Source organism: Oncorhynchus kisutch, linkage group LG9, assembly GCF_002021735.2.
Source record: "Oncorhynchus kisutch isolate 150728-3 linkage group LG9, Okis_V2, whole genome shotgun sequence".
Classification (NCBI taxonomy): Eukaryota; Metazoa; Chordata; class Actinopteri; order Salmoniformes; family Salmonidae; genus Oncorhynchus; species Oncorhynchus kisutch.
The window spans coordinates 12,864,060-12,876,820 of record NC_034182.2 but is presented as its reverse complement, the minus strand read 5'-3'; the positions used below and the strand labels follow the sequence as shown (position 1 = coordinate 12,876,820).

Sequence of the window (12,761 nt, the reverse complement as noted above, 5' to 3'; positions counted from 1 at the left end):
TGTGTGTTTGTGTGTGCGTGCGTGTGTGCATGTGTGCGTGTGTGTGCATGTGTGTGTGTGCGCGTGCGATTAGTTGCTTCTCAGCCAAACAGGCCAGCACTGTGTCAAGGTCACAATGAGACTAACACGCTCACAGGGACAAACTGCCACATCCACACTGTTTCATTGATGGATTCCAATTGGATTGTTTACTTGTTCTTGCACCTATCGGTTTACTTCAGTACTTGGTGTCTATTGTCAGTCTGGCAGGTTTTGCTAGTTTATTTTATCACGCCACGCAAACAAACAAAGCTTTATTGAGATCACAATACACATTGTTGTTATCAAATAAGGGAAAAATACCATTTTTGAGCAATGCCTACAGGGCATTTGCAAATGTTTTCATCCCCCTTGGCGTTTTTCCTACTTTGTTGCATTACAACCTGTCATTTAAATGGATTTTTATTTGGATTTCATGTAATGGACATAAACAAAACAGTCCAAATTGGTGAAGTGAAATGAAAAAACCTTGATTAATTAAAAAATATATATATATTAAAAGGAAAAGTGGTGTGTGCATATGTATTCACCCCCTTTGCTATGAAGCCCCTAAATAAGATCTGGTGCAACCAATTACCTTCATAAGTCACACAATTAGTCAAATAAAGTCCACCTGTGTGCAATCTAAGTGTCACATGATCTGTCACATGATCTCAGTATATAGACATCTGTTCTGAAAGGCCCCAGAGTCTGCAACACCACTAAGCAAGCGGCACAATGAAGACCAAAGTGCTCTCCAAACAGGTCAGGCACAAAGTTCTGGAGAAGTCCAGATCAGGGTTGGGTTATAAAAAAATATCAGAAACTTTGAACATCCCACGGAGCACCATTAAATCCATTATTTAAAAAATGAAAGAATATGTCACCACAACAAACCTGCCAAGAGAGGGCCGCCCACCAAAACTCACAAACCAGGCAAGGAGGGCATTAATCAGAAAGGCAACAAAGAGACCAAAGATAACCCTGAAGGAGCTGCAAAGCTCCACAGGGGAGATTGGAGTATCTGTCCATAGGACCACTTTAAGCCGTACACACCACAGAGCTGGGCTTTACGGATGAGTGGCCAGAAAAAAAGCCATTGCTTAAAGAAAAAAATAAGCAAACACGTTTGGTGTTCGACAAAAGGCATGTGGGAGACTCCCCAAACACATGGTAGAAGGTACTCTTGTCAGATGAGACTAAAATTGAGCTTTTTGGCCACCAAGGAAACCGTTATGTCTGGTGCAAACCCAACACCTCTCATCACCCCGAGCATACCATCACAGTGAAGCATGGTGGTGGCAGCGTCATGCTGTGGGGATGTTTTTCATTGTCAGGGACTGGGAAACTGGTCAGAATTGAAAGAACGATGGATGTCGCTAAATACAGGGAAATTCTTGAGGGGAAAGCTGTTTCAGTCTTCCAGAGATTTGAGACTGGGACAGAGGTTCACCTTCCAGCAGGACAATGGCCCTAAGTGTACTTCCAAAGCAACAGTTGAGTGATTTAAGGGGAAATATTTCAATGTCTTGGAATGGCTTAGTCAAAGCCCAGACCTCAATCCAATTGCGAATCTTTGGTATAACTTAAAGACTGCCCCAAGAGACTTGCGGCTGTAATTGCTGTAAAAGGTGGCTCTACAAAGTATTGACTTTGGGGGGGGGGGGGGGGGGGCATCTTCAAAGTGGAAGGCATGTTGTGTACATCAAATTATACAACCCCCCCCCCCCCCCCCCAAATCTATTTTAATTCCAGATTGTAAGGCAACTAAATAGGAAAAATGCCAAGGGGGGATGAATACTTTCGCAAGCCACTGTATTAACTGTGAGGTAATCTCGATGAACCCAGAACCTCAAATCTTGCACAATTTGTAGTCTGTCCATGATTAACTGTGAGGTGGCAGCCTAAAAGACTACACCACCCATGGTGCTCTGCTGTAGCTGTACTCACGGTGGTGACAGAGTCATCCTTCCTGATGAGAGAGAGCATGCTGGTGAGGATACGGGCACACATCACCAGGTCTCTCTGCTCCTGCATGTGGGCCTGCAACAGACGCAACACCACTGGGAGCAGGATACACCTCGACTCTGTAATACACACAAGTACACACACTTGAACATGAAAATACACACACACACTCACACACACACACACAGACACAAAATTACTAGAAAGCATGACCTGCTCAAACACCTGTTTTTCTATTTTTCTCCCTCTCTTGGGTGTGATTTTAACCCCCAGCCCGCCCACTGAGCAAGCAGCTAATAAAATGTTACCACAGCTATTTGTGTGAGTATAAAATTACCATTAACTACAATTAACTGGCAAGTGTGCCTGTGTAGGTATGTAATTACTAGCAAATGTGTATAATTATGTGTGTGCGATATGTGTGTTTGTGTGTGTGCCTACACAACCCCCAAATGTTTGCTTGTGAGTGTTGCGTAAGTTATTCAATATTGTGTGTGTGCGGCCGTGCGTTCCTACCTGGGTTGGTGTACAGCTGGCTCTCCACAGTCTTGGCGATACAATGCAGCTTGACGGCTTCCAGAGGGCACTCAGCGTGAGCGGTGGCGGGCAGGCTGCCCAGCGTCTCCCTGACAAAGCCTGCCACCTCCTTCACCGTGAAGATCTTCAGCAGCTCCCCGTACACCGCAGGGAACGTCCGCAGGAACACGGCCTGGGAACACACAGACATAAACAGACACGGAATAAATATAGATATCTAGCAGTAGTACAGTAGTACAGGCTTCTACTTAAAGTGGCTTACAGTTAACATATAAGCTACTGTGTACTGTACAGCATGCGCCTTATGAGAAAATGTTACTCAAACCATATACAGTCTAGGTCTAGGACCCCAACACACTTATCTAGCATAGGCTTTTACCTAAAGTGATCTACAGCTATAGTAACAAATAGGCTACTGTATATTCAGTAAATGTGGCCCATGAGAAATCAAACCAATTATAACCAATGCTTAAACCAATCGTCTAGGACTGTCCTAGACAGTCTAGGCCTGCACAGAAATACAATTCCACTTCAGTATAATAAAAGTTACATCTTGATATCCCTTATATCTAACCTACGGTGCCTTCAGAAAGGATTCATACCCCTTGACTTAATCCACATTGTGTTGTTTTATAGCCCCCCAGATAGCATATGAACATGTCATAAGTAATGTCAAAATGTGTAACATTTCAGGAAATTAGCTTTAACGGTCGACGTTGAGCTCGAAAAACAGTCCAACTCCTCTTTTCAATTTTCAAACATAAATGGGGTGTGCCTTTGGTGGTTCATCGATGTGTTATTCTGGTCATGAGCGCTGCAACCGACAGAGCTAGTTCGTTAGCTAATCTAGACACTGTAGCTAGCCAGTAACTCCTCCAGTATGTGCTGACGTCATTTCACAGGTTTTGTTTTTGGAACGGAAGCTGTAGAGATTGATAAGAAATCTTACTTCTCTAGCCAAATCTTATTCATAATTCGTTTTTTAAGAATGAAAATGACCAGGTATGATGGTGCATCTATAGGTTATACAGTTTAAAACAGTTACTTTTGCATTTTTGTCCAAAGTCTACCTTTAAAAGTAACTGTCCAGTGTTTCCAGATTTCTATGAAACATGACCTACAATTAATTACAATATGAGTGAAATAGTTTTCTTTCCAGGAAAATGGTAGTTAAGTATGTTTTAAAAAACTGCTTTTGGAATGGTGTGGGCGTACCCCAACAACAGAATGATGTGGGCATATACCAGTCATTCAAAATATTCAAGCGAGTAGGCCGCTGATTGGCCAGCTCATCCTCTATAAGGAAATAGCAAGCATTTTTGAAATGGTCTGTTTGAGATGTGGGTTTTGAAGTGTTTGGCTACAAATATATGATGAGTCAACAACATTATTTAGGTATAAGTTAACAGAATATGAACATTTAAAAGTGAGATTTTCACAGGAAAATTACTTTAAAACTGCAACATTTTCTCTCAGCATCATAGCATGTGTAGAGTAGCATGAGATGAGCTTTAAAAATACATGTTTCTTCTCTCTGCCCCATGGCAAATTTAGAATTGAAGATAATTAGATGTAAAACTACAAAATAAATCTCATCCTCATGGTAAAATGTGACGAATAGCATGAGATGAGCTACAAAATAGCAATTCTTTCTCTCTGCCCCATGGCAAAATGTGTATAATTGAAGGAAATTTGCTTTAAAACTGCAACATTACCTTCCACTTATCCTTCCACTCATACTGTGTTTTCAAAATACCCCTCATATACCCCTTAAGAGAGGTATAACAAGTCATGTCAAATTGTGCATATATTGATTTTTATGTCACAAATATCCCCGTCTATCTACACCCCAATTTTCAACCTTGACACATAGAGAGCTGCTCACAAACTAATGTACTGGGCTGGAAATTAAATGTATGTTCATCTCCAATCCCAATTAATCCCAATGGATTATGAGTGGCCTGACCTGCATTCTCCTATAGCCATTGTTCTGTTCTGTTGTAGATCAAGATGACAATAGATCAGCAATCAGCCATTTATTTTACTGGATTGTGCCAAGAGTGCATTCCGTTACTGTGCACTGTTGCTGTTCTGACAGAGAGCCTCTGTGCCTAGTTAAAATGATTTCCCAGCAGCACTGGGAGGGAGGAAAGGTGGAGCAGCGTGATGACACCAGGGTGAAATAACAACACACACGAGGTGAAAATAACAGCGCAGTGTGTGGTAAGGATCTCCAGCAGAGAGTGTGAGCCAGAGTGAACGGTCACTCACACAACGGGGTGTACAGACAGACTTTACGGGCCAGGTCATTATCAGCTGGGTCCATTAGGGAGGGCTGCTGCGGGAGTTTACACAGCTAAGTGTGCAGCAAACACACACACACACACACACACACAAACAGACAACACACAGACGTACACATACAGCCCAGTGGTTTATATCCTAGTGTGCAACCATGAATTAGACCCACACATTATCTGTGGAGGGCACAAGGGTAAGACAGGCTGGAGGCCAACAGAGAGCCACTGGGGAGATATGATTATTAAAGAGAGCAGGGACACACACACACACACACACACACACACACATAAATAATGTATTACTGTAGATTAGGATCAAGATTATTTGGGGGAAGGAGGACAAAGGGGTCTCTGGGGTATAATAAGCACATCAGCAAACACACACACACACACACGCACACACACACTCATACTACTGTGTGTGCCTACAAACAAAGACATCAGCTGAAGACAGAGGCACGCAGACACGTGAAGACACACACACTAAACTGTGTGTGATTCAGATTATTTGTGGGTGTGTTTAGCAGCTTTGTTTTAGTCTTCTTCTTTTAGGTTTCATGCTGTGCAGCCCCCCAAGACAAAACATGAATATGAATGACCAAGTATCTCCAGGGCTTTATATCAGCATGAAATTCCATTAAAAGCATTTTCTTACAAATCAAACTGAATTAAGTGGGATTGCTTGAAATATAAACGGACGCGGACACACGCACACACACACACACACGCACACACACACCTGTTATTGCCTATGCCATATAAAGCAAGACAGACCAGGATGCAATGTTGATAACCTCAGTGCTCTCTATCAATCATATGGGGCATGTTTCATGTCTGCACTGAGTCAAGCTACTGTGTCAATGTCACGTGCACACACACACACACACACACACACACACACACACACACACACACACACCTGTGTCTGCGTGACAGGGCTGGTGATCTTGTTCTCCTGGGACAGGAAGAAGCGGATAGACATGAAGAGCTCGTGGATGCAGCAGCGGAACTCCTCCTCGCTCTGACCCCCCGTGGCGAGAGCGAAGAGACGCCGGGACTGGATGATGTACTTAAAGATGTACTCCGTGGCCTGGGGGGGAACATAAAGTAACACCCAGTTACTCCCTGACAATATCACTCATCCACCATAACGCTAGACATCACTGGTATTAAAACATAATGGGGAAACATATTAGTATTGTTGATGTGGGTCCCTGCAATTATGTGTTGCTACTAGAACCATTAAAAGTAATGTGTTCTGGAAATGTTGAACACCCAAAGTGTAGTATTTCCACTTTTTGAAATTGCATGCAGCAACAATATGAGAGAGAGGGGCGAAAAGAGACTAATGAATGCTACTGAGAGATCCTCAACACACGCTGAAGAGGATGCGTGTGCGCTCAGGTGCACACACTCACCTTGAGGACCTGCTGAATGTGATCTTGGTGCTCGGCATCTACGATGCGATCCACGTACCACTTCAGTACTTTGATCAGGTCCCTGCGAAAAGCACACATCTAGCATCAACTACTGAACTCGACCTTCCTCTGCGATCACAATGCATTTCCACCAACAATCCAAGCATCCGCCTACCTATTCCAGAGACACAACACACAAAGAATGCCTTGGTGTAGTGTGAGGTAACGCATGTCAAATCTTTGTGTTAAAAATGTATGGCGATGGTGTTCATGATCAAACAATGTCTAGGGTTGAACAACCTTCGGCTGTGTTCTGTTGTACAGCAAAATAAACTTGGTGTGTGGCTCTGTGTGTGGCTGTGCAATGGTGTGACCACAACACTTCAGATTCACACTGTGCACTGTATTAACATTAATGGCCAGGTTTGAGAAAGCACACACTTACAGATAATTGAACAAAATCACAAGAGACATTATGAGTACAAGCAAAGGAAAAATGATGGAGAGAGCAAATGGTACAGTAATTTCCACAGATTGAGCATTTGTGTGGGAGATGTTTTTGCCTGATTTTCTGTGATTGGACTGTGATTGCATGTTGATTGGTTTTCCCTTGGGTACATAGTGTACTGAAGAGACAACCACCATTTTGTTGGAAATAATCAGCTAATAAAGTGTACAATGTTATTTCTGGGACTGAATAGATACACAACATGAACAAAAGTATGTGGACATCTGCTCGGCGTACATCTCATTCCAAAATCATGGGCATTAATATGGAGATGGGGTCCCCCCTTTGCTGCTATAACAGCCTTTCACTAGCTGTTAGAACACTGCTGCAGAGATTTGCTTCCATTCAGCCACAAGAGCATTAGTGATGTTGGGCACTGATGTTGGACGATTAGGCCTGGCTCGTAGTCGCCGTTCCAATTCATCCCAAATGTGTTTGATGGGGTTGAGGTCAGGCCAGTCAAGTTCTTCGACACAGATCTCGACAAACCATTTCTATATGGACCTCGCTTTGTGCACGGCGGCATTGTCATGCCACAAAGTTGGAAGCGCAGAATCGTCTATAATGTCATTGTATGTTGCAGAGCTGAGATTTCCCTTCACTGGAACTAAGGGGCCTAGCCCGAACCATGAAAAACAACCCCAGGACATTATTCCCCCTCCACCAAACTTTACAGTTGGCACAATGCATTCGGGCAGGGAGCATTCTCCTGGCATCCGCCAAACCCAGATTTGTCTGTCGGGCTGCGATATGATGAAGCAAGATTCATCTCTCCAGAGAACACGTTTCCACTGCTCCAGAATCCAATGGCGGTGAGCTTTACACCACTCCAGCTGACGCTTGGCATTGTGCATGGTGATCTTAGGCTTGTGTGCGTGCGGCTCATGAAGCTCCCGACGAACAGTTGCAGATGATGTTTATGCGCTACACGCTTCACCACTCCCGGGTCCCATTCTGTGAGCTTCTGCTTGAGCTTCTGTGAGCTCCACTTTGTGGCTGAGCCATTGTTGCTCCTAGACGTTTCCACTTCACAATAACAGCACTTACAGTTCACCTGGTCAGCTCCAGCAGGGCAGGAATTTGACAAACTGACTTGTTGGAAAGGTGGCATCCTATGACAGTGCCACATTGAAAGCCACTGAGCCATTCAGTAAGGCCATACTACTGCCAATGTTTGTCTATGGCGATTGCCTGGCCGTGTGCTCGATTTTATACACCTGTCAGCAACAGGTGTGGCTGAAATAGCCCGAATCCACTCATTTGAATGGGTGTCCACATACTTTTGTATATATAATTTACATACAGTTTTATAATCTACTGAAAATCACTGAACTCAACTAAACCACCGTAGACTCTTTCTCTAAATGAGTTTATTGAGTTTATTTTAGGTAAGCGAGAGGTGAGAGCTTTAGCTGCGAGCCTGGCAGGAGAGGGGTGTTAGTGAGAAATGGGTAGTGTGAGAGCTTAGCAGGTAGTGAGGGCAGAACAGCGTGAGCGTGTCACATTGTGAGTTTGAGGCGACAGCACAGCGTACGAGGAACAGCGAGTGGATTTGCAGGGCCAAATCAACGTGAGATATTGAGGACACATGATCCTAATTTATAATTAGGAGGGCGCCACAGGTGACTCATCCACACCACTGAAGCACCTTTGCAGCCCACCATTATTACCAGGTAGTATACCGTAGGTATTACCATAGGACAACCATAAAGCAACCACAATGCACCCTAGGAGGAGAAAGAGAGAAACACACCTGTAAGACAAGGCTCCAGCAAAATGACTCTCGATGTAGGTATCCATGACGGGCTTGAAATGCTGGAACTTGCTGTCCTGTAGCAGGTTAATGATGTGGACCTGAAAGAGTCAAGGAAATGACTCAGTCACACACCGTTTTATGCTTTCCACAAGATGCAACGCTCTTTACTTAGCCAACAGCAAACAACCTATTTATTCAACCTCGCCTCCTATGTGACACAAACTGGCCTAGTTTGTACAGATTCATCTCACATGATTGCCTCACATGATAAAGGAGAACAGAGCAGAGATGAGTCTGTGTGTGTGTGTGTGTGGGTGTATGTATGTGTGTGTGTGTGTGTGTGTGTGTGGTGCGCGTGTGTGTGTGTGTGGTGCGCGTGTGTGCGTGCATGATTGATTGAACCGAGTCAACTGCAAGCAGATCAATCCCTCAGCTCTATATTAGAGCGATGCAGCATGACTGTCTGGGATTGATCAGCGAAGGCTATGAAGAGTTACAGTATTAAGCACATCCATTGGCTCAAGCTTCCAGTGTGTGTTTGTCTGTGTCTACCATGCATCATTGCACTTTTTCTCTCTGACCACAGTATCCCACTATTGGGCACAGGCCTTCTTTTCTAATGAGGCTTGGTCTACTTCCCGACACATGCGCACACACACACACACACACAATTAGTTCTGCCGTCATGACACCCAAATCCTGGCTCCAACCAGCAGTGTTTAGAATCAACCAATGATTAGCTGTCAGGGAGGGAGAAAACAATATGCTAGGAAATAGAAGACCACAGAAGCAGTAGCCACTTACCAGGCAGTCAAACACCTTCAGCCCATACCTCTGGGAACTCTCGTCCAAGATCCCAAAGAGTGTATCGAGTGTGTCCTGTAAAAACTGGTGAGGGAGAGATAGAGTGATAGATATACAAAAGAGTGAATATCTACGAGATCATGTGGATGAAAAATCCTATGATACATCTATAAAAGACATCTAGGTGACTTTTTCAAGTCAAACACAAAAAAGGCCAATCTAAACAGGACATTCTTTGAGTGACATGATCCTAAACCAATCCGGGTGAAAATAGAGGGCCCGGGGAGGGGCAGTACCTTGACTATCTCAGAGCCATCGATCTCTTTCAGCTTTGACAAGCTGTCATTGATCTTCTCTGGGTGGGCTCTCCACTTCAGCAGGTCTAACATGTCACCTACAGAGACACATGAAGAGAAACAACCACCGTTACATCATGGACAACCTCAGTTAGCTCATAGACATGTAGTGAGAGACTGTCTACTCTTGGTTACGAGACCTAGACACACACACACACACACAGAGAGAGAAACATACAGATATAGGATCTTAATTTGAGCCAGTTTGCTACGGCAGGAAAATAATCCTGCAGCAAAAAAGGTTTTTGAACTTCCATCACGATTTGGGAAATCCAGAACATTTCTGTCAAAGCAACATGACGGCGTATGGTTAAAGCGCTATAATTGAATTACTGAAGTTCCTTCTGGAAATACAATGTCATTCTATTCTATTTAAAGTATATAATAAGACAACACATTTACATTCAAACAATCCACGAATTCAAAATAATGATGACAGCTCATAATGTAGCGAGCTTTAAACACAAAGCAATTTTCCCAGTGTTAAATTCCCCAGAATGTATTAATAAAATAGGTTAAAGAATAAAGGAAGTACCTGTATTTCTGTATGTGAGGAAGTACCTGTATTTCTGTATGTGAGGAAGTAGCTGTATTTCTGTATGTGAGGAAGTACCTGTATTTCTGTATGTGAGGAAGTACCTGTATTTCTGTATGTGAGGAAGTACCTGTATTTCTGTATGTGAGGAAGTAGCTGTATTTCTGTATGTGAGGAAGTACCTGTATTTCTGTATGTGAGGAAGTAGCTGTATTTCTGTATGTGAGGAAGTAGCTGTATTTCTGTATGTGAGGAAGTACCTATATTTCTGTATGTGAGGAAGTAGCTGTATTTATGTAGGTGAGGAAGTAGCTGTATTTCTGTATGTGAGGAAGTAGCTGTATTTATGGATGTGAGGAAGTAGCTGTATTTATGGATGTGAGGAAGTACCTGTATTTCTGTATGTGAGGAAGTAGCTGTATTTCTGTATGTGAGGAAGTAGCTGTATTTCTGTATGTGAGGAAGTAGCTGTATTTATGGATGTGAGGAAGTAGCTGTATTTCTGGATGTGAGGAAGTACCTGTATTTCTGTATGTGAGGAAGTAGCTGTATTTCTGTATGTGAGGAAGTACCTGTATTTCTGTATGTGAGGAAGTACCTGTATTTCTGTATGTGAGGAAGTAGCTGTATTTCTGTATGTGAGGAAGTAGCTGTATTTCTGGATGTGAGGAAGTACCTATATTTCTGTATGTGAGGAAGTAGCTGTATTTATGTATGTGAGGAAGTAGCTGTATTTCTGGATGTGAGGAAGTACCTGTATTTCTGGATGTGAGGAAGTAGCTGTATTTCTGTATGTGAGGAAGTAGCTGTATTTCTAGATGTGAGGAAGTACCTATATTTCTGTATGTGAGGAAGTAGCTGTATTTATGTATGTGAGGAAGTAGCTGTATTTCTGGATGTGAGGAAGTACCTGTATTTCTGTATGTGAGGAAGTAGCTGTATTTCTGTATGTGAGGAAGTAGCTGTATTTCTAGATGTGAGGAAGTACCTGTATTTCTGTATGTGAGGAAGTACCTGCATTTCTGTATGTGAGGAAGTACCTGTATTTCTGTATGTGAGGAAGTACCTGTATTTCTGGATGTGAGGAAGTACCTGTATTTCTGTATGTGAGGAAGTACCTGTATTTCTGTATGTGAGGAAGTAGCTGTATTTCTGGATGTGAGGAAGTACCTGTATTTCTGTATGTGAGGAAGTACCTGTATTTATGGATGTGAGGAAGTACCTGTATTTCTGGATGTGAGGAAGTACCTGTATTTCTGTATGTGAGGAAGTAGCTGTATTTATGGATGTGAGGAAGTACCTGTATTTCTGGATGTGAGGAAGTACCTGTATTTCTGTATGTGAGGAAGTAGCTGTATTTCTGGATGTGAGGAAGTACCTGTATTTCTGGATGTGAGGAAGTACCTGCATTTCTGGATGTGAGGAAGTACCTGTATTTCTGTATGTGAGGAAGTAGCTGTATTTCTAGATGTGAGGAAGTAGCTGTATTTCTGGATGTGAGGAAGTACTTGCATTTCTGGATGTGAGAAAGTACTTGCATTTCTGGATGTGAGGAAGTACCTGTATTTCTGGATGTGAGGAAGTACCTGTCCTTCTGGATGTGAGAAAGTACCTGTATTTCTGGAAGTGAGGAAGTACCTGTATTTCTGGATGTGAGAAAGTACCTGTATTTCTGGAAGTGAGGAAGTACCTGTATTTCTGGATGTGAGGAAGTACCTGTATTTCTGGAAGTGAGGAAGTACCTGTATTTCTGGAAGTGAGGAAGTACCTGTCCTTCTGGATGTGAGGAAGTACCTGTATTTCTGGATGTGAGGAAGTACCTGTATTTCTGGAAGTGAGGAAGTACCTGTCCTTCTGGATGTGAGGAAGTACCTGTATTTCTGGAAGTGAGGAAGTACCTGTCCTTCTGGATGTGAGAAAGTACCTGTATTTCTGGAAGTGAGGAAGTACCTGTCCTTCTGGATGTGAGAAAGTACCTGTATTTCTGGAAGTGAGGAAGTACCTGTCCTTCTGGATGTGAGGAAGTAGCTGTATTTCCGCAGACAATAAACTAGATATATTCCTTGCACAATGCCTCAAATCACTTTGTGCAGCTTACGTTTCAGAATATTTACACTGAGTGGTCGACTGTTTGAGAATTCAGCAATACTACAGTAATATTCAAGACAAGACAAGACAACGACTCCGGACGAGTCAGAATCAGAATCGGACCGATTATCCACTATCCAGACTGAAGGATACACTTTACACTAGTAAGTGATCTGCCGCTGGATAGTAGAGCCATAGAAAGTTGGAGCAGGCCTACAGTGGTGCAGGAAAGGTGTCGGTCTACCGTGCAGGTGCAAGCTCTAATACTTTGACTTCCACCCTTACCATTCTGTGTGAGTTTAGTGGAGCAGAGGAAGGAGGTGATCCAAAAGGATTCCTTGGTGCCTTTCACAGCCTGGTTGTTGCCGGGCAGATTGGCTTTGGAGAAGGGCAGCTTGAGGTAACGGCTAGAGTCCTGGAGGTTAGCATTTTCCTCACACTGAAAGGAGCAGAGATACAGTACTGGGTTAGTG

The 12,761-nt window shown here is 43.2% G+C and overlaps 1 protein-coding gene across 6 annotated transcripts in view; it reads right to left on the bottom strand.

The window, feature by feature from the left end:
- LOC109896763 (dedicator of cytokinesis protein 4) overlaps nucleotides 1-12,761 on the bottom strand; it is a 141,568-nt gene that overhangs the window by 39,286 nt on the left and 89,521 nt on the right. For all 6 annotated transcript variants that reach the window (XM_031831906.1, XM_031831911.1, XM_031831910.1 and 3 more), the window contains exons 17-24: nucleotides 12,574-12,727; nucleotides 9,606-9,703; nucleotides 9,310-9,393; nucleotides 8,503-8,603; nucleotides 6,242-6,323; nucleotides 5,743-5,913; nucleotides 2,503-2,695; nucleotides 1,969-2,105 (exon numbers count right to left, since the gene is read on the bottom strand). In XM_031831906.1, the coding sequence (XP_031687766.1) occupies nucleotides 1,969-2,105; nucleotides 2,503-2,695; nucleotides 5,743-5,913; nucleotides 6,242-6,323; nucleotides 8,503-8,603; nucleotides 9,310-9,393; nucleotides 9,606-9,703; nucleotides 12,574-12,727 (1,020 nt within the window). The remainder of the gene's footprint in view (nucleotides 1-1,968; nucleotides 2,106-2,502; nucleotides 2,696-5,742; nucleotides 5,914-6,241; nucleotides 6,324-8,502; nucleotides 8,604-9,309; nucleotides 9,394-9,605; nucleotides 9,704-12,573; nucleotides 12,728-12,761) is intronic.